Source organism: Notolepis coatsorum (assembly GCF_963971535.1).
Source record: "Notolepis coatsorum genome assembly, chromosome: 7".
NCBI classification, from domain to species: Eukaryota; Metazoa; Chordata; class Actinopteri; order Aulopiformes; family Paralepididae; genus Notolepis; species Notolepis coatsorum.
Genome location: NC_140171.1, coordinates 104,324,592 through 104,346,485, shown reverse-complemented (window position 1 = coordinate 104,346,485; position 21,894 = coordinate 104,324,592). Strand labels below are relative to the sequence as shown.

Genomic DNA, 21,894 nt, shown 5'->3' with positions numbered 1-21,894 from the left:
TTGAGCATGACCTCAGAGTTGCTTTGTCTACCATCACCCCAGACTTTGAGACTCTTGTCAGGAGCAAACAACATCCCCAGTTATCCCATTAGTTCCCTGGGATGTTAAGCTAAGAAGTCTGCTAAGAAGGATATATTATTTATTATTATTACATGGCGTTTTCACATTCGCCGAAATGCTTGCTTGTGATTGGTCAATAGCCCCCCGACAGCGGTCATTATTTTTCAATAATGACCGCTGTTTTTTCAATAATGACCGCTGTTCGCAATCAAGCCCACTGACACACACTGTTTCAGTGCAATTAGATGTTCTGCTGCCGGCGATGACAGGGGGCGGAGCGACGAGCGGAGCCAGAACGCAGCCAGAACCAGTGTTGCGAGTCGATGTAAAATGAATTAGGTATATTGTTAGTAAGTTAGCCATGTAATAAGCGGGATAATGTCCCACATCAGTGCAGCAAATCAGAGAACACCTGCCGCGGCTGCACTGACAGCGGAGTGTGTGTAGATTATAGCGGAGCCAGAACAGAGGCTGCCCGCGATAATAATAATCACTTTATTTGGGCTGACAGAGCCACAGAACAACTGCGATTTGTCAAATGAATTAGGTATATTGTTAGTAAGTTAGCCATGTAATAAGCGGGATAATGTATAGCTTTACTCGGTCATTGTCGCAAAATAATTGACCTTCACTGACGTTTAAAACACCTCGCCGAAGCGGCTCGGTATTTTAAACTACGTGTCGGTCAATTATTTTGCGACAATGACCTCGTAGCTATACATTATCCCTTACTTATTATTATTTTATTTCATTGTGTTTTTAGCCCTAGTTGCACTTTTTTGCAACCCCAGTTATCCCATTAGTTCCCCCAAACTTACTGTAGGTCTGTTATGTTAAGCTAAGAAGTCTGCTAAGAAGCATTATTATTATTATTATTATTATTATTATTATTATTATTATTATTATTATTATTATTATTATTATTATTATTATTATTATTATTATTATTATTATTGTTGTGAAGGATCAGATTAAACCGAATATATATATTTATTTATGGATATATATTTAATAGTATTTGTATATCGTTTGATATCCCTTGTATATTCTTTGTACATATACACTGAATATCCCTTTAGTCTACTACAGCCCATAATAGTTCATTCTCTCATTGGACAAGAACCTGGCGCCAGCAGACAGGCCCCTTGAGTCAAGTTCAATAGTGCCGACGAACATGTCCCAATTAGCCCCGGTTCCGCGTAGGAATACGGCTACCGAAATACGAATGGTACTATTTGTTCACCGTGCATATAAATATGGCGCAAGTAAAGTAGAACTTTCTTTTAGTCCATTAGTCCTTTACCCTCCAACCTAGTAACAGACGTGAAGCCTCACCCACGACCCACGTGTGGTGCAGTATGGCCTATTTGGCCCCAGAATAGGCATTGAGACCTCGTGTAAATTCATAGCTGAATTGTCATAGTTTGGCACTGTACCGTCGAGTGGGACGTATTTCTATTAAGTTAATAATAGTCTATTATGTATGGTGCATCGTTCGGTTAGAGTTCTAAAGTGAGCAGCACCCCCATCGTTTCCTCGCGTTATCTAGAGTCTTAACCAGGCTGGGCAGACCACGCGTGGTGCTTTCATCCGAGGAGTTCTGGGCGAGGACGAGTGGACCTGCACATTGGATTACCTACCCGGACGACTGCTGAGCCTATACGGCATGGAATATCTATTTGCTTTGGGTGCTTTGATTTGTGGAGCGGATAACAGCCAACGCCGGTGAGTGTTGGAATTACCCCAGAGAGGAGCCCAGGTGAGACGGCGCTCAACCCAGACCGAGGCCGCCTCGCTTCTCCTTTGTTGTGGACCTACAGCCTACAGCTACCATCTACAAGAGGGCCCAAGTGTATTCATCTGTGGATCAAGATCCTGCGGGCACTGTGTTCTGTACCTGAATTCTCCCCAGGAATCGTTGGCCAGATGGGATGCAGCTGACGGCTCTCCAAACCCCCCCCCCCTACTGACTTACAACCAGCAGGACCCCTTTAGTATCCCGCTATAATCCTTAAGTACCATCGCTATAGTTCCCTAAAGAACCAGGTTGTATACTTGCTTCCTGCGTGACCAGAGATTGGACATTCAGTGTTGATTTGCCTACGAATACTCATTTGCCTTACAAGTGCATTCAAATCATAAATGTAATTAAGTGGATGTTGTATATACCTTTTGCTATATTAAACCTTCGACTGTTATATTTGTGTGGACCTGATTTCATATGTGGGAAAGTGTTCATCATACTTAGATATCGTGTACTGTATGGCCAGAAGTTAAAGTACATCAAGCGGTAGTGGTTTAATGATACCATACTTATCAATACAGTCAGGGAATTGTACCCCTCAGTTACAATTGGTCCTTTGAGCCGGAGGGTAACTAGTGTAATATTAATATAGTGTTATTAATATTGAAATGGCCTATGATGAACACTCCACGAAACGGTCCTCCTAACGTAGAACGCCCGCGGCGCAGACGACAGACACCTCAGTACTTAGAGGATTACGCTGTCAGTCAACTACCTAGCCTTCTACAGACGGTAAACGCGGTAAAAGTAGAAAGTAAAATTATGTCTGACCTTAACGACCAGGTTACCCCGACCACAGAGGCCCTAGTGGGTTCTAATGTAACTGACCAAGCTCACGGTGGGGACCAGGAGGGAACAGACATGCCTTTACCCCCCGCCAATACCGAAGAAGTAGTCCCCGACCAGCTCCGGGAGGAAGACAACCCTACAGAGGTGGAACCCTGCACGGAACAAGATGAGGAGAGCGCCGAGGAGATAGAGCTCCAGGACTCCCCAACGAGTACAGCCAGGAGCGGCTCACCTCTACAAGCGTCTTCCCCCAGCGAGGCGGAGAGGATGCTGTCACAGGCGTTCCTCGTCAGCCTGACAGCCTCTACCGAACGCGATCGACTCCAGGGTGAACGCGCTCGACTTCAGGGTGAACGCGATCGACTCCAAACACAGCAACGGAGCGAAGAAGAGCACATACGCCTGGAGATGAGACGCCTTCAGACGGAAGAGAATATGGCAAGAGACCGGTCCGACACCCAGCGCGCCGCTGACGGTGCCCAAAGAGAAGCAGAGCGCGACATCGCTCTCATCCAGCGCGAAGCCGAGCGCGACAGACTACAGGGCGAGCGCGACAGACTACAAGCGCAGCTAATAGGCAGCTGATCACCAAGGCAACACCCTCTCCCTCCGCCAGGGGTTCAAGGGCCTCGTCGAGACAACAGTCAAGGGCAGCATCCCCTAACCGACCAAGCGACCCTGAACTTGACCACCAGAGAGAGCCTATACCCCCCGCAGACCCCCTTCCCCGACCGGTCCAAGCGAGACCCAGCTACAAGGAAGGAGCAGCATACACTGCGGAGAGGCTAAATAAACGACTACAGGATCTAGAGGACCTGACAGAAGAAGAAGAGGGAGAGGAGGAGAACCAAGCCCGACGACAGCACAGTACTCCACCGGACCAGGAGGTCCAGTACAGCCCAGGCTATACCCCCGCGGCGCTGCGCTACAGACCCCCGACTATTCACGGGTGAGCATGACGCACGACCAGCCCCGAGGAACAGCACCTGGACCAGCGGGCCATGGTACCCTGCCGGTACCAGCCCACAGAGAGGCGCAAGAGGAGACTCGCCTAGGAGGCCTCTCTCCCAACGCTCACCGATGTGCCAGCCATCCACGGCGTCATACATTGGCACACCGACGTTTCCAGACTTCACCCATGAGAATCGAGCACAGTACACGGAGCTCCGGATGTGCTTAGAGACAATGATGGTGGATGTCGTTGACGAACGCCACAAGTATGCAATATTACTGAAGCACCTGAAAGTACCCCGAGCGCACAATATAGCGCTAGCCTATGCCACCTCTACGACCCCATACACCGCGGCTCTAGCAGCGCTGGACCAGAGATATGGACGTATATGGGATTACGTAATCCAAGAGATAAGGCATATTGACCGCCTACCCCCAGCAACAGACAATCGCTCACTAGACGACCTGTCTATAAAAGTGCAGTCCCTGGTAGGGATGCTGGGAGCGCAACGAGAAAAGGGTATGCACGAGCTATACGCCAACTCTAACGTCGAGAGGATTTTAGAGAAGCTTCCGCCCGCCAGACAAGAGCGCTTTAGGCGGCAAAGAGACCACCGTGATCCTAACGGTCCCGAACCATCCCTCCTCGATTTAGCCGACTTCCTGATGAGAGAAGTCAGCAGCCTACGCTTGGATACATTCGTGCGGAGCACACCAAGCTCCAGAGAGGGACCTAGGAGAGTAAACGATGGAAGAAGATCAGTGACTGTCATGCACCAATCAGAATCAGTACCGAGCAGTAAGAACCACAGTACCCCCTCGAGAAAAGAGAAGTGGAAGATGGTGTGCCCGTACTGCGAGAAGGAACACTGGCTGTCACAATGTGACCTGTTCAAGAAGATGAATGCAGAAGAAGTGAGTCAATGGATAAAGTCCAACAGGCGCTGTTACCGATGTGCGCGCAGTCACATGGCAGCCGAGTGCCGCCTAAAGAAGAGGTGCAGTCGGTGTGACGGAGCCCACCTAGATGTCCTACACGACAGTAACAGAAGAAAGCCTGCACCTGCACCATCGAGCAGCACAAAGGCAAGTGTCATGTACATTGACCCCGCCAGCAGCAGCGGCGCCCAGGTGCTCTTAAAGGTAGTCCGTGTAACATTGAGCCACCAAGATAAAGTCATGGACACTTACGCCGTCCTTGATGACGGGTCAGAGAAGACCCTTCTCCTCGCATCCGCTGCGGCCCAGCTGGGACTGCGGGGGAGCGAGAACCAGATGACGATTCGGACAATAAGAAGAGATTTAAAGACGATAAAAGGCGAGAATGTCTCCTTCACTATCGCAGCAAGCGGGCAGCCAGAGAGACGGTATAGGATTACAAATGCTTTCACCAGCCAAGAAATAGGACTATCACAGTACACCTACCCCATCGCCAAACTGATGGATAAATATGTGCACCTGCGTCAACTACCTATCCCGCTCATAGACGGCGCCACCCCGACCCTGCTGATAGGCTCCGACCATGCAGACCTCATAGTCCCGATAGACCGGGTCCATACAGGACCCAGAGGCTGTCCTGCAGCAGTCGAGACCCGCCTAGGATGGACACTACAAGGCCCCCTCGCTAAATCTCTCAACCGAACAGCAGCCACTAGCTGCCTCCACTCCAGAGTGACAGAAGAAGACACCACTCTCCTGCAGCATGTCGAGAGGCTATGGACACTAGAGACAATGCCCTTTAAGAACGAAAAGAAAGACATTCGTTCTAAAGAACACATTTACGCCATAAACCTCCTCAAGCAAGGGACAAAGAGAGTCACAGTCGGCGGAGTGATGAGATACGCAACTCCACTCCTGAGGCGAGAGGGAATGCCCACCTTTCACGCCACGAAAGAAGCTACGGAGCGGTATCTATTGAACACAGAGCGGCGCCTAGCCAAAGACCCCGCTCAAGAGAGTGTGTACCGCGCTGAGATTGAGAAGCTAATCACAGTGAGACACGTAATGAAGATTGACATTAAAGAGGCCGATCAGACGACCGAATCATGGTACGTGCCGCACCACAAGGTCCACCACAACGGCAAGGATCGCATTGTGTTTAACTGCAGCTACCAGATCGGATCCCAGAATCTGAATAAAGAGCTCTTGCCCGGCCCCACACTCGGCCCCTCTCTACTAGGCGTGCTACTACGCTTCCGCCAGGACAAGGTGGCTATCAGCGGGGATATCAAAAGGATGTTCCTGCAGGTGAGACTAGTGGAGGAGGATAAGCCCCTACTGCGGTTCCTATGGAGAGAGAGGATCGGAGATGAGCACCCAGCCATCTACCAATGGGAAGTCCTCCCCTTCGGAACCACATGCAGCCCGTGCTGTGCTACATTTGCACTGCAGAAACACGTCGCAGAGGACCCAGCAGCAGATGAAGAGGTCCGACACAGTGTGAAGAACAGTTTCTACGTGGACAACTGTTTACAAAGCGTTTCGACCCAAGAAGAAGCCGAGGCTCTCCTACTCAAGCTACGCGCCTCCCTGATCAAAGGCGGCTTTGATCTCAGGCAGTGGGCCAGCAGCGACCCGCAAGTATTGCGCAGCCTCTCCCCCGCGGACAAGGCAGCCAGTAGCGAGACCTGGATGGCGACCATCCCAGGAGAAGCCCAAGAAATGACACTAGGACTAGTCTGGCGCTTCAAAACAGACTCGCTCCACTATAGACACAAACCCCTGACCACGGAGCAGGGAAGGTCGACGGCGATACCGACCACCAGACGGAGTGTGTACAGAACACTCGCCAGACAATATGACCCGTTGGGATGTATTCTACCTTACACCACCAGGGCAAAGATGATTGTACGAGCACTATGGGACAAGGACCAGGGCTGGGACGACCCAATACCCGCACACCTTGCCTCCACATGGAGAGAGTGGGAGACGGAACTCCGCTCACTCCCAGGCGTCAACATATGCCGCAGCTACTTCCCACCCACAGTGAGGCCAGAGACATGCAAGATGGATCTACACGTCTTCAGCGACGCCTCCGAAGTAGCCTATGGATCTGTGGCCTACTTGCGTGCCCAAGAGAAGGGAGGAGAGATACACACCACTTTCATCCTGGCTCGCTCAAGAATAGCCCCACGAAAGCAACAATCTATCCCGCGTCTAGAGCTCTGCGCAGCCCTAGCAGGAGCGCATCTAGCCACGTTAATCCAACGTGAACTCACCATCCCGGTGCAAAGAACAATCTTGTGGTCAGACTCTACGACAGTACTCACATGGATCAAGTCTGATTCATGCAGATACAAGGTCTTCGTGGGAGTCAGAGTCACAGAGATTCAAGAGTTAACAAGCAGCAAGCTGGCGGTATGTGGACACCAAACACAACCCAGCTGACGTCATCACCCGGGGAATGTCCCTAGATGACCTCACCCGTCACAACATCTACAGTGACGGACCAGAGTTCCTCAAGCTCCCGGAAGAAGAGTGGCCTACGTCCACCCCACGGGAGGCGAGTAAAGAGGAGGCTGAAAACAAGAAACCTATGTTCTGTGGATTGAGCACAGTCGCCTCCACAGACCCCAACATAGATGATTGCCTCACCCTACAGAGTGCGCAGCTAAAGACATTCCTGTGGCACCACCCAGAGATTCAGCCCACCACTGACATTTCAGCAGCTGACTACGAAGAAGCAGAACTTCTTCTACTACAACGAGCCCAGAGAGACTCGTTCCCCGATGAGCTAGACTGTCTACAGGGAGGAAAGCCCGTCCCATCAGACAGCAGACTGCTCCACCTGGCACCCGAGAGTGACGCCCATAATCTCATCAGAGTGGGTGGTCGTCTGCGGAGAGCCCCCGACCTACCGGATGACGTTAAGTACCCGATAGTCTTGAACAGCCGACACAAGGTCACAGAGCTGATCATAAAGAAATACGACGAGGATGTGCACCACGCAGGAGCAGAGAGAGTCTTCGCGGAGATCAGACGTCGCTATTGGATACTTCAAGGGAGAGAAGCAGTGCGACGCTTCCAGCGAACCTGTCTAGACTGCCGAAAGTGGCGCGCGCAGCCCAGCATACCCCGGATGGCTGACCTACCTCCCTGTCGCCTCTGACTCGGCGACAAGCCCTTTCACTCCACAGGCATGGACTGTTTTGGCCCGTTGTATATAAAGAAAGGAAGAGGAACCGAGAAGCGGTGGGGTATTGTATTCAAATGCATGACCACCAGAGCGATACATATCGAACTCCTTCCAACCATGAGCACAGACTCATTCCTTATGGCCTTCCGAAGATTCACATCACGGAAAGGAAAACTGTCTACATTGTTGTCTGATCACGGGACAAACTTCAAAGGCGGAGAAAGAGAGCTGAGAGAGCTTCCAAGCTATGGGCCCAGAACTTAAGACCCACCTCGCTCCATCCCAGATTGACTTCCAGTTTAATCCCCCGAACGCACCCCACTTCGGTGGAACCTGGGAACGAGAAGTACGTTCTATAAAGACAGCCCTGTACGCCGTGCTTGGGGCCCAGACTGTGGCGGAAGAAGTCCTAATGACAGTCCTCACGGAGATCGACGGAGTATTGAACTCCAAGCCCCTCGGTTACGTCTCAAGTGATGTAGCAGATGTCGACCCAGTCACCCCCAACACACTCTTGATGGGGCGGCTGGACCCCGCGCTACCCCAGACAATGTACAGGCCTGAAGAAGCGAACGGCCGAAGAATGTGGAGGTACAGTCAAGTACTGGCTGACAAGTTTTGGAATAGCTTCCTACTCCACTATCTACCGTCTCTACAGACCCGCCAGAAGTGGGTAAAAGAGAGACAATTTGACAGAAGGAACAGTCGTCATGATTATCGACCAGTCACTACCCAGAGCTATGTGGCCGGCTGGCCGCGTAAGCAAAGTGATCACCGGTGCCGATGGCAAGGTCCGAGCAGCTGAAGTGCTCGTCCAAGGGCGGACTTACACACGACCCGTGGCGAGGCTAATAGAACTGCCAAGACTCCCAGACACTATCGATGACGACCATGACCCCACGACTTTGTGAGTTGACTGACCCTTACAGCGGACCTTGAGTGGTAGACAGTGCGGTTAATCTGTCTCTGCTTAGCTAATTAGGTGGGACTAATTAGGGGGCGGCTGTTGTGAAGGATCAGATTAAACCGAATATATATATTTATTTATGGATATATATTTAATAGTATTTGTATATCGTTTGATATCCCTTGTATATTCTTTGTACATATACACTGAATATCCCTTTAGTCTACTACAGCCCATAATAGTTCATTCTCTCATTGGACAAGAACCTGGCGCCAGCAGACAGGCCCCTTGAGTCAAGTTCAATAGTGCCGACGAACATGTCCCAACTAGCCCCGGTTCCGCGTAGGAATACGGCTACCGAAATACGGCTACCGAAATACAGCTACCGAAATACGAATGGTACTATTTGTTCACCGTGCATATAAATATGGCGCAAGTAAAGTAGAACTTTCTTTTAGTCCATTAGTCCTTTACCCTCCAACCTAGTAACAGACGTGAAGCCTCACCCACGACCCACGTGTGGTGCAGTATGGCCTATTTGGCCCCAGAATAGGCATTGAGACCTCGTGTAAATTCATAGCTGAATTGTCATAGTTTGGCACTGTACCGTCGAGTGGGACGTATTTCTATTAAGTTAATAATAGTCTATTATGTATGGTGCATCGTTCGGTTAGAGTTCTAAAGTGAGCAGCACCCCCATCGTTTCCTCGCGTTATCTAGAGTCTTAACCAGGCTGGGCAGACCACGCGTGGTGCTTTCATCCGAGGAGTTCTGGGCGAGGACGAGTGGACCTGCACATTGGATTACCTACCCGGACGACTGCTGAGCCTATACGGCATGGAATATCTATTTGCTTTGGGTGCTTTGATTTGTGGAGCGGATAACAGCCAACGCCGGTGAGTGTTGGAATTACCCCCGAGAGGAGCCCAGGTGAGACGGCGCTCAACCCAGACCGAGGCCGCCTCGCTTCTCCTTCGTTGTGGACCTACAGCCTACAGCTACCGTCTACAAGAGGGCCCAAGTGTATTCATCTGTGGATCAAGATCCTGCGGGCACTGTGTTCTGTACCTGAATTCTCCCCAGGAATCGTTGGCCAGATGGGATGCAGCTGACGGCTCTCCAAACCCCCCCCCCCCCCCCCTACTGACTTACAACCAGCAGGACCCCTTTAGTATCCCGCTATAATCCTTAAGTACCATCGCTATAGTTCCCTAAAGAACCAGGTTGTATACTTGCTTCCTGCGTGACCAGAGATTGGACATTCAGTGTTGATTTGCCTACGAATACTCATTTGCCTTACAAGTGCATTCAAATCATAAATGTAATTAAGTGAATGTTGTATATACCTTTTGCTATATTAAACCTTCGACTGTTATATTTGTGTGGACCTGATTTCATATGTGGGAAAGTGTTCATCATACTTAGATATCGTGTACTGTATGGCCAGAAGTTAAAGTACATCAAGCGGTAGTGGTTTAATGATACCATACTTATCAATACAGTCAGGGAATTGTACCCCTCAGTTACAATTATTATTATTATTATTATTTTATTTCATTGGGTTTTTAGCCCTAGTTGCACTTTTGTTGCAACCCCAGTTATCCCATTAGTTCCCCCAAACTTAGGTCTGTTATCTTGAATCTTGAATCTTGAATCTTAAGCTAAGAAATCTGCTAAGAAGCATAATATTATTTATTATTATTTTATTGCATTGGGTTTTTAGCCCTAGTTGCACTTTTGTTGCACTTTTTTGTGTTTATTTCATGTTTGTAACAGTGCATGAAAGATTGTGTATTACTGCAAAAAAAAGAATTTGAAATAAATCATAGTGGTTAAAAATGTTGGGTCGCGACTTAATGACTAAGGAAAATGTTGGGTCCCGAGGCTAGACTAGTTGAGAACCACTGCTTTAATGGAATACACAAAAACGTTGTAATTTTTCGGCTGATTATCGAATCTTTCTGAAATCAACCTCACCTGATTATTTAAACCACGCCCGCATGGCTTGGATCGTCCCAGAAAGAAAACGATACCATTCCCAGTGGAGTCCAATACCAGCCAGAAGGCGTAGGGGGTGGTATTTGCCCTTTTGCGAGCTCAGACCCATTCCCAACGATAACATCAGGCTGGATGGATGAAAATGAATGGATATCGCTAATAAAAGAAATAACGATTAAAACCCGACTATACTCGTGATTGGCGCTCAAGCGATGGCGAGTTAACCCGACTATCATCGGGTCTGGCGTCCAATGAGTTAGCCATCACTATCTTATGCCAAATGATTAGGGTCTATTAAAAAAAATAACAAAACTGTATTTGTCAATGAACAAGTCCTTGTCTGCACCATCCCGAGTCCGAATGCAGTCGATGCTCGAGTCCAAGTCCGAGTCATCAGTGCTCAAGTCCAAGTCAAGTCACGGGTCCTGAAAATCAGTCCTGGACTCGGACTCGAGTCCTACAACACCGCCCACAGTAGTCGCTCTGTCTGTTCCATCACTATCTTCCATCTTGTCTGTTCTTCTAGAGCCTGGGTACTATGAAGACGGCTCATTTGGCATTCGAATCGAGAATGTGGTCCTCGTCGTTCCGGCTAAACCCAAGGTAAGACGTTCAACTTTTAAAGTGCAGCAGTCAAACATGACATTGGTTGAATAAGGAGTGAACATTAACCCTTTCACTATCACCCTACCAAATGGTTAACCCTTTCACTGTGACAATACAGAATGTTAACCCTTTCACTACCACACCACAGACTGTTAACCGTCTGTAGTGTGGTAGTGAAAGGTTAACCTTCTGTAGTGTGGTAGTGAAAGGGTTAACAGCTGTTCTCGGTTCAAGTGTCCTCCTCAGGGTAGAAAATGTGTAAAATGAAAAATACATGGATAGGAATGATATTTGTGTTGTTGCCGCCCCCCCCCCCCTGTGTCTGTATGTCTGCAGTATAACTACAGGAATAGAGGGAGTCTGACGTTTGATCCTCTCACCCTTGTCCCCATCCAAGTGAAGATGATGAATACAGAACTGCTCACTCAGAAAGAGGTGACCGGTTTACAACCTGCATCTGTAGACTAGATACTATATTTATATCTGTACATATCCATATACATATACATAGTGCATAGTGTCTTTATACCTGTATCACTGTACATATTCATACTACAACTCTGTACGTACATCTGATTTGCACTAACTGTACTAATTATATATTTTATACGCAGTTTAATCACCTGTACATTGTATATTACTATTGCACTTTATGGTTACATTTGCACTCTGGTTGAACTGTACTTGTGCTGTATGATGACAAATACATTTGAATCTAATGTAGGATTCTGTAATATTATTTTCTTAATGTAAAGGCGTAACCACATAGGTTCAGAAATTCCTCCTGACTCTTCAGGGATTTATTTCTGAATCTCAAGGGTCTCTCTAAAGGACATTTTACACATATTACGATCTACTTCAGATTCTGTGATATCATCAGCATTTATATGGTTTTCGATGCATGGTTAAAACTGTGAATTACACATATTGTATCTTCAGGTGAGCTCTGTGAAAGTCGTTAACCTCTTTAGCCCGTTAAACATGTCGATGATATTTATTTCAAGCGATCTGACGACACCGCGTTCTCCGTCCCGCAGCGCGACTGGGTGGACAAGTACCACAGGCAGTGCCGGGAGACGATAGGGGCGGAGCTGGAGAGGCAGGGGCGCAAGGAGGCACTGAAGTGGCTGATCCGGGAGACCCAGCCAATCGCCTGAGTGACTGACTCTTACACAATCCAATCATTTGCCTGGGAGCACGATCGTTGGCTCAGCAGTGATAATTGTGTTTTTCCATCTTGAGAAGTATTTTCTTTGCTCCGGCTCTCTGGTTGCCGTCTTTTCACTTTCTGCTTATTTTCTAAAGCACCTCATGTCATCATTGTTTTATGAAAATTTCATTAAAAAAGTGTGGAAAAGAAACAAAAGAGTTATTCGTTTTCAAAAGTTTTGGGTGAGAAGCAACAGTGTGTAGAAAACATCCCGCCTCTCCCTCCCGACGCGGAGCGCTCCCGCCCGCTCTACAGCTGCATGTAGAAGATGGGCGGGTCCAGGATGACACCGCTGTCGGGGTGCCTGGCGTACTCCTGAAACGACTGTGCCAGCGACAGCACGGCTCGCTCCGCCGGCCCGGCCGGGGGTTTAGTCGTCTCGTCCTCTTCCACTCCGATGGGCAGAGGATTGGTGTAGATGTAGTAGATCCTGGAGTTGTCCTTGGCTCCCTCGGGTTTTCTGAAGAGGGACAGGGGGTTTCTGAAACTCGTGGACCTCTTGACCGCTTTGACCGCCACCGGGTTCACCGGCTCATCACGGGTCACCGCGCTCTCGTACACGTGCGCTCTTTTTGATTGCCTGAGGGGGGGAAAAAGAAGACTCACTTAATTGCGCTAATGAGTCGAGTGGAATTTTTATGCTGCGCTGTACTCAAGGTTGTAGACCGGGCAGCGGTTCTGACTGCTTAGATATTTGCCGTCTGGATTTTCCACAAAACCTTTAAGGGTTGATTGATTGATTTTTGTCGCTCTCACACCAGAAGTAAATAATACAAAACCTCACATGAAAAGTAGGATGTAAAGAAGCTGTAAAGGCAGCGTACTAGTGTGGGCAACCTTTAGGGCAACTCGGAGGGGCAAACAAGAAGTTGCCTCGGCAACATGCATAGGGAAGTATCGGTAACTCTTCATAATACAGCCTGCGTTATACAGTGTAATTACTGAACTTATGGTGTAACTTCGTATTAATCCGTACATATAAAATGTTTAAGCATTACATCACGCGCAGGAGTGTGTTATACTCATTAGATCACGCCTAGGGGGTGTTGTGCGCGTCGGGGTGTTAGACCCCCCTAGGCGTGATCTAATGAGTATAACACCCGACTTCAAGTGATTTAATGCTTTTATACAATGGCCTAATTCACCCAACCTTATTGCTATACAATAAACACAGTAATTGAAGCATAATGGAGATTTTTTCAAAAACAGAAAAAGTTTATCCAATGGGCCGTGCCCACAAAATGCAACTGAACAAGTCATGCAGGACAGTCAGTCATGCAGGGTGATTATGGTTATTTACATTGATGGTAACATTCCCGGTTATAGTGCAGTTTGAGAAAAAAAAGTGTTGTTATTTTGCCTCTTAGCTGGAACAGAATTCTCAGAACCGTCTGCAATGCGCTTTTGCGCAGATGAGCCTGCAAGAGGTAGAAGGGTTAGGCTATACTGTATAATTTATAAATGCAAAGAATTGTTATTATTAGGCATTATACCTGTTCAGCGCTGCTCTTAACCCATTTAAACTGCTCAACCCGTATGGTTCTCCCTTGCCGTTCTTCACAGTTCCATAAAACTGACCTGGTTGAACTCGCTCTTGTCAACAGTTTTTAAATCAATCTGAACTTTCTGCTCCGCGCACCACATATTAAAACAATTGACGGCCCAAATTGTTTGTCTGATTGTCATCTTCTCATTTCTGTTCTTTTCAAGGTTGATAAGTTCGTTTTCGTCAATGTCAGCATGTCTTTTCTCCTGCTGTGCAATGTGCATCCCATTCCTCAAAGGTCAGTCCACCAAATAGATCAAAATGTACAATGAAATCGGACATGATGAACAACTTGTGTTTACAAACGAACCTGTGCGGGACATCCAGTGAAAATGTCCTTTTGAACACACTTCATATAAATCCCGCGATTTATTATTGTTTTGACAATGGGTCATGACAAACCAATTACACAATCCAACATGTGTAAAAAACTAACATATTCCAGTTGACTATCTTTTTTTTAATGAGTCGTTATGAAGAAATCAATACATCCATTCATAAAGATTATTGTCCGCCATCTTGGTTTCATTCAGAAAAAGGAATGAACGGCGGAGTCATAAAAAAGAAATTCAGTTGTGGGCGGGTTCTGGGGTCACGTCGAGTGTGTTATACGATATCACAACGTCTAACTTGACTTTCAGCTAATCAGAATCAAGATATTTGCATGCCATTGTATAATGGTACTTATACTGGTACTTAAAATAACACACCAACATTTTGGGAAATTAGCTTATCGTCTTCTCCAGAGAGAGACACGAAGATAGATACCAGTTTCCTCTGTGTGTTCAGCAGAAAGCTATCTGGCTGCACGTTAGCCTAGCTTAGCACAATGAATGGAAGCAGACAGTGCCGGTTAGCGGTTAGCCTTCGGGAGAGGTGTTAGTTGGACAATGCCTAGGCTAACCGGCACTGTCCGCTTCCATTCATTCACTTTATCGCCTGTTTCTGTGAGTGTTGCCCGTTTACATGGTATCCCCACCATTTAAATATGATCCTTACCTCCTGCGGTTGTAACACACGGTGATGCAGTAAAGGCCAGTGAAGGTAAGGACACACAAGGCCAGCGCAGTAAGGATGATGTTGAAGACCTTGAACTCTGGGTAGAGGCAAAACACATGTTCCACTTAATCAGAAACTAGGGCTGCTCTTATGATTACACAATTATTAGTGATTATGATTTTTGCCATAATTATTTTGATTGATATTGAAATCACAATTATTAACTCATTCACTGCCAACAACGATTAAACTTGTTATTGGCCGCCAATCGTTGAACGCCAACAACGAGTATACTCGTTATTTGATCGAGTGTTTCTTTTATTCGATATTTCTATTCATTATCCATCCAGGGAGCCTGGTCTTATCATGGGGCTGAGTCTGAGATCGCTAAAGTGCAATACCGGCCGCATCCTACCAGGCGGCGGTATCGAGCACCATTTGAAACCTTGTGTATTGGGCTGTGTGTCGATGAAATGCCTCCGGGCGCTCTTTTCTACTAACCTGAACCTAGGGCTTCACCCGATCGCATTGAATCGTTTTTCGGGACCCCCGATTATGCTGTGGTGGGTTATGTCGTGGGCCAAATGGACATACGATCTACCAGATGGCAATCAAATAATTGGAATATTCTTTTTGGAATCCCACCGGCCACAGGTAAGAGCAATTTAACGTCAATTTCAGCTTGATTGTGCCTTGTTTTCATAGCCATCGCCCTGATCAGCGTATGATGTTGTAATAACGAATGCCGTTATTGACAATTAATTAATCAGAAACGACCCCCCCCCCCCCTCCTTTCATGCATTCATGATGGAACATAATACCTATCATATGCATTTGATTTTTTAATTGTAGCGTGTGTTGGGACGAAATGCCAATGGATTTAGTATAATACACATTGTGGGCTATTACTAGCCTCCCAGGAATGACCCTAGGCCGCTCTAAAACCATACTTATATTCACCACGGTATAAAACGGGAATGTATGGATTGAAAAATCCTTTCTTTTTCACATATTGAACCATAGATACTCGATGTCAAATGGGCCATAGTATTGCATCCATAGCTATAATATAGAATATAGTTATAGCCCTGCAAACAAGGTGACTGACTCCATTAGTTGAATGCATGGCAGCTCATAGCCATATCCCGGAAACAGCGTGGCAGCCAATGAGTTAAACTAGATTATTCGTTGATTTGTGAACATATGTGTTTATTGAACTTAAACACTGGTGTTTACTTTCTTTGTGGTGAAGCCACAACCACCATGTAACAGGTCTTGCACAGTATTTTATCTTGTTCCAAGTCAGACTCCTCAGAACCAAAATGCTTCCAGACAACTGCAATCTGTCTGACCTTTCTTCTCGACCAAAGGCTGCCTTTCTGTCTTCTTCTACAAGTTACCAGACATTTCAAAATAACTGAAGAAACGTGCCGTGGCTCCTCCTCCCTCCTCAACACCAGCTGAAACTACTGTTTGGGCTTGTTGCGAGGGGTGGAGCGCACTGCTGTGAAGGAAGGGTGCACTGCATTTACAACACGAGACAAAATGAGAGCAACACGGCAATACGACCCAATAATTGTTTCATCTCAATTATCTTGTTTTCATGATTGTGGGAAGCCAAACTCTTAATTGAAATTGAAACTCCATTAATCGCCCAGCCCTAACAGAAACCTTGAAATACCCATTCACCTCCTAGTTCTGTGATGCTATCTCGTTGATGGATTATACATATCAGATGAAATATATGCAAATACCAAACAAGGCGGTGTTCATCTCCTGGTCAGGCACTCCCAGAGCTGCTGTCCTGTTCAGATAGTCGCTGGTTGCCGTCATCATTCCACGGTCCTGTTGGTTTCCACTCATGTTGCTGCCATCGGCTTCCAACACATGAACTGAGACTGGAGGCTGGAGCCTCGGCTCACTGCTCTCAATAGAACCCCGAGCCATGTGACTCGACCAGCTTGACTCAGTCACTGTGGAAACACCCCCCACTCTTTTGTCACCCCTCTGTTCTAAAGTTGGACCCTTTTCCCTCACCCCCCCCCTCTCTCTCTCTCCACTTCCCCGGTTTACTGCTTATTATTCTCCCCGTCTTTGAGGGACAGTGAGGGAGGGAGAAGGTGGGGAACACCCCCTTCTCTGAAGGGCTCAGAGTGGAGCCTCAGAACCAGACCGTCTGTCCAGGCAGGCACAGCAACATCACCTGCGAAGCATAGAACTGATTCAGAATCGGATGTTTACATTTACATTTAGTCATTTAGCTGACGCTTTTATCCAAAGCGACTTACAAGTTCTGTACGACAGGTCATCAGGAAGGGTACAACTCTATCAGCTGAGTAACAATATTCATCAAAGTGTTGCGTGTTACAGTGTAGGTTAGTTTATTAGGACAAGTTAACGCAGAACATTTTCGATCTAAGCTGGTAGACACTTCTCAGTGCAAGGATGTCCGATTATGTTATCCTATTGTTTTGAAATGTCTTTCTTTCGGTTCCATCGCCGTCTGGTTTACATGTTTCGCAGGGACAAGAATGCAGTATACGGTACCAAATGACTGAGGTCAAGAAACCATAACCACATCCTCATAAATAATGAGCGTGATTGTCCGCAGGGCCCTATGTCCGTTCAGGCCGCCTGTATCCATGGTTCCACTGGGCTATGAGCAGCGGGGCCAGAGACGGTAACAAAGAGAGCATTCTCTCCCCTCTCCTTATGCTCGAGTTCACTGGAACACCACGGGAGGAGATATTATGCACTTTGTTCTGAAGCCATTCAGACCTATGTTGTCCATTTATGGCAAGATGAGCTAATGTACTACTGTAGGGTATAGCGGGCATAGCGTTGTTCACTTTTATGATACATTTAGAAGAGGTTGAAAGTTGGTAACGGGAAAACTTAAGTTGTGACGTTTATGTGGCAACATATCGGGACTCGATGGTGTGAGAGTAATTGGTTCGTTACTGTGGGTTTTGTGAATGATTTTTTTGTTCCATTGAGACTGAATTACACTAACCCTAACACATGGAAAGAGTAACCATCTTTGCAGACAATATACCGCTAATTGTTTACAAATACCAAATCAGTAAATCAAGTTAATAATAGTAATATGTCAGGTTATAAAATGAACTGGGAGAAATCAGAAGCCTTGCCACTAAATGTCCAATGTAATTGCACGCCCTCATTGCATTTTAAATGGTTGTCAGGAGGCATTAAATATATTGGCATAATTCGGACTCCTCAAATAGACAATATTGCAATATATTGCACTATTATCATAATATGAATATATTGAAAAATCTTATAATAGAAGACATTGAAAGATGGAAAAAGCTCCCCTTTCACTCTGGGGCAAAATAGATACAATCAAAATGAATATTCTCCCACGTATTACATGTCTCCTCAGTGCTATTCCTTTAGCTTTTGAGAAAAACAATGGTTTCATAAATGCAATGTTATATTCAGGAAATGTCTGTGGAATGATAAGCCTCCCAGGATCAACAATAAAATGTATTTAAAAAAGAAATTAAAAAAAATCTGAGTACATATCCCGTTCCTACGCTTACTAGTTACGCTGCTGGCCAGTATGACTTACTACCATAGTGTCTTCATACCTGTATCACTGTACATATTATAATACTACAACTCTGTACATACATCCGATTAGCACTATTACTCAGTAGTACTAATTTACTTTATACCCAGTTTAATCTCCTGTACATTGTATATTACTACAGCACTTTACTGTTACATTTGCACTCTGGTTTGCACTTATTTTTGTTGTACTGTATAATAACAATACATTTGAATCTAATTTTAAATTATATATTTTATTATAGGCTGTGTGGCGATATTACGTTTTTTTTTATAATTATTTTTATATAATTAATTATATAATAATAATTATATATATATAATTATATATTTATTCTATTAATTACTTGTCCAATGGAGTAATTGTTGACTTCTCTCTGGTAAGAACACAGCCTGGCAGGGGAGAAGGCCACTCCCTAAGCAAATCAGTAAGTGGGCTATATTCTAATAGGTAGTGATTAGATTAGATCAGGGGGTTCAAACTTTTTCATGCCGCGACCCCATTTTATTTAGGATATTTTTTGGGGACCCCACACTTAATGTATCGCGTAATTTCAAACGTGGAATTACGGAATATCAAAATAAAAGCACACGTTGTTGAACTTGATCATGCATATTTATTAGAACATTTTATTACAGCACTATGTTATCAATACACATTTATAAAAAATATAATTTTTCTTTTATTATTATTATATTTTTTTCTTGCCAATGCATGACCCCACCCCACTGTCACCTATCCGCAACCCCAATTTGGGTTGCGACCCGTAGTTTGAGAACCACTGGATTAGATTCAAATGTATTGTCATTATACAGCACAAGTACAGTACAACAACGTTTGCCATCCACCCAGAGTGCAAATGTAACAGTAAAGTGCAATAGTAATATACAATGTACAGGAGATTAAGCTGGTATAATAAATTACTACTGAGTGAGTGTAGTGCTAATCAGGCACTATGGTACTAGTACTGACCAGCAGCATAACTAGTAAGAGTAATAATAATTTAGGACCTGCTCCGAGGTCATCAATTGGCACACATGCGATGCATGCATGCAATTCGTATCTGCGATTAACCCATCCCGTCGTCCTTCCCCCCCAAGGGCAGCCGGGAGCAGACAGGCGTCAACGTGAGCCGCGCCAGGGGACCAATCCAAGTGCTCCTGTCCGTCTTCGTCAAGGACGCCACAGCGTTAGCAATCTTGTTGTTGTGCATGTTTTTCCATTGGGTTTATCTTATTGGGGGGAAACCCTTGCGAGCACGGGGAGAACATGCAAACTCCACACAGAGAGGCCTGGGAGATACCCCACCTGGGTAACTGGCATCATGGAAACCTGGTCCCCAAGCGGGAATCGAACCCTGGACCTTCTTGCTGTGAGGCGACAGTGTTAACCACTACACCACCGTGCCGGTAAGGTATATGTACAGATATAGATATAATATCTACAGATATGTAAAAAGGATTATATGCAGGTATATACAGACAGATGTGGATATATATATACAGTAAAAAAAATATATGGTATATACAGCATTATTGTTGATTGATTGATTGAAAACTTTATTAACAGATTGCAGAGGGGGGGCAGGTGGCGCACGGAGATTACGTTCGTCACCAACACCGGGAGACACTAGGATTCGCCTGTTCGAATCCAGCTCCCGGCGTTGCTATCAGCTTGGCTGGCCTCTCACACTGATACAATTGGCTGTATCAGGGGGTGGGAAAGCTGAAGGGTGGGTCCTGGGCGTTGTGGACAGCGACCCCTACAGTTCGGTCGGGGTGCCTGCTCAGCGAGGGTTGGAACTGAGGAGAGATAGTGTGGCCTCCCACACGCTACACTCTCCCCGGTGAGAACCTGCGCGGCCAGGTTGGCCTGCCCCAGGCTGCACATGCGTCGGAGGAAAGCATGTGACAGTCTCCGGTCTCCCGGACCAACAGTAGGGGAAAGTACGCAACAACCAGGAAGGGTGGGATGGGAGAAAAAAATTGGGAAAAAGGAGGGGAAGAAAGATAATAAAAAAAAAAAAAACAGATTGCAGAATGGGTACAGTACAGTACGGCTCAATACACACTATTGTTAAGGGGATGCAGACCAGAGAAAGACTTTCATCTTGTTTACATCAGGGTCCCCCATTTTCAATTCATAATGACATACGCAACATACAGATATATATCATGACATTTATGACATACAGGTATACAGTATAGGTATACAGTACTGACATACAAGATATGCAAATATACAGTACTGTTAAACAGAGATCCTAACTATATACATATGAGGGGGAGGAAACTACATTAGGGGGGGGGGTGGGTTGGTGGGAGGGGAGGTTTGTATCATACAGCATGTTTAAGTTATATGGGTTATATGCAGGTATATTCAGGTTCTGTAGGTGACTGAAGGTATTGTATACAGATGTTGTACATCTCAAGTTAATATCATATGTGAATGTGCTGAAGAATAATGTATGTCTGAGCTCAACCAATGAACATTTCAGTTGTAAAAAAAGAAAGAAAGAGAGATTAACCCTGCACAAGCCAGTAGGGGGTGCTGTGTTTGTATAAAATCTTCTGTGAGGGCCATCATGTACAGTGTGGGAAGTGAAATAATATATTCAAATTTTGTAGAGCATTGCCGTTATATAAGATATTTTCCATTTTCATACTATTTTGATGGTATGAAAGTGCCGCTTTCCCTGTTGAATTTCAGATATCTATTATTGGCATGTCCCAATAGACAGAGGGGGGGTGCCTTCCCATATACTAGCTTTTATTCTGGCAACAGATAGAGAGAGAGTTGTTTCCACAGAATTCTCCATGGGAGGTTCAACTCGACTGCAGTGGAAAACTCCTCTTTGTCTCTTAATCAAGCTGTGTAGAGTGTGGGAGAAATGCTCATCGCGATTACCTCTAACTGCTGTGCATTTCACAGTGACTGACAACCGTGACAAATTCAACAATTACCATCCTATCGTCTTCATCAGTTAGGACAGTATTGTTTATCAATACATATAAACACAATGAGTTAGTAAAACATACAGTGCAGTCCAAGTCTGAGTCCAGTGAAACTATTTTGTTTGGCGCTGTATACTCCAGCACATGAGATGGAGCAATGACTATGAGGCCTAAGAGCCGACTTTCAGCTTTGATTTTAGGGTATTTACATCCATATCGGATGAACCATGTAGGAATTGTAGCCCTTTTTATACAGTAAAGTATTAAATATTAAATATTTGGTTGCAAAGCCTTTGCAATCAAAAGGGTCTTAACAGGCAGGCAGAAAAGTGGCATTTTTATT

The 21,894-nt window shown here is 45.9% G+C and overlaps 1 protein-coding gene across 1 annotated transcript in view; it reads left to right on the top strand.

Moving 5' to 3' along the window:
* Window positions 1–12,605, top strand: part of xpnpep1 (X-prolyl aminopeptidase (aminopeptidase P) 1, soluble) — a 64,433-nt gene extending 51,828 nt beyond the window's left edge. The window contains exons 18-20 of the mRNA XM_084318068.1: window positions 11,171–11,247; window positions 11,587–11,685; window positions 12,288–12,605. Of these exons, the coding sequence (XP_084174194.1) occupies window positions 11,171–11,247; window positions 11,587–11,685; window positions 12,288–12,407 (296 nt within the window). The 3' untranslated portion in view covers window positions 12,408–12,605. The remainder of the gene's footprint in view (window positions 1–11,170; window positions 11,248–11,586; window positions 11,686–12,287) is intronic.
* The last annotated feature ends 9,289 nt before the right edge of the window (window positions 12,606–21,894 follow it).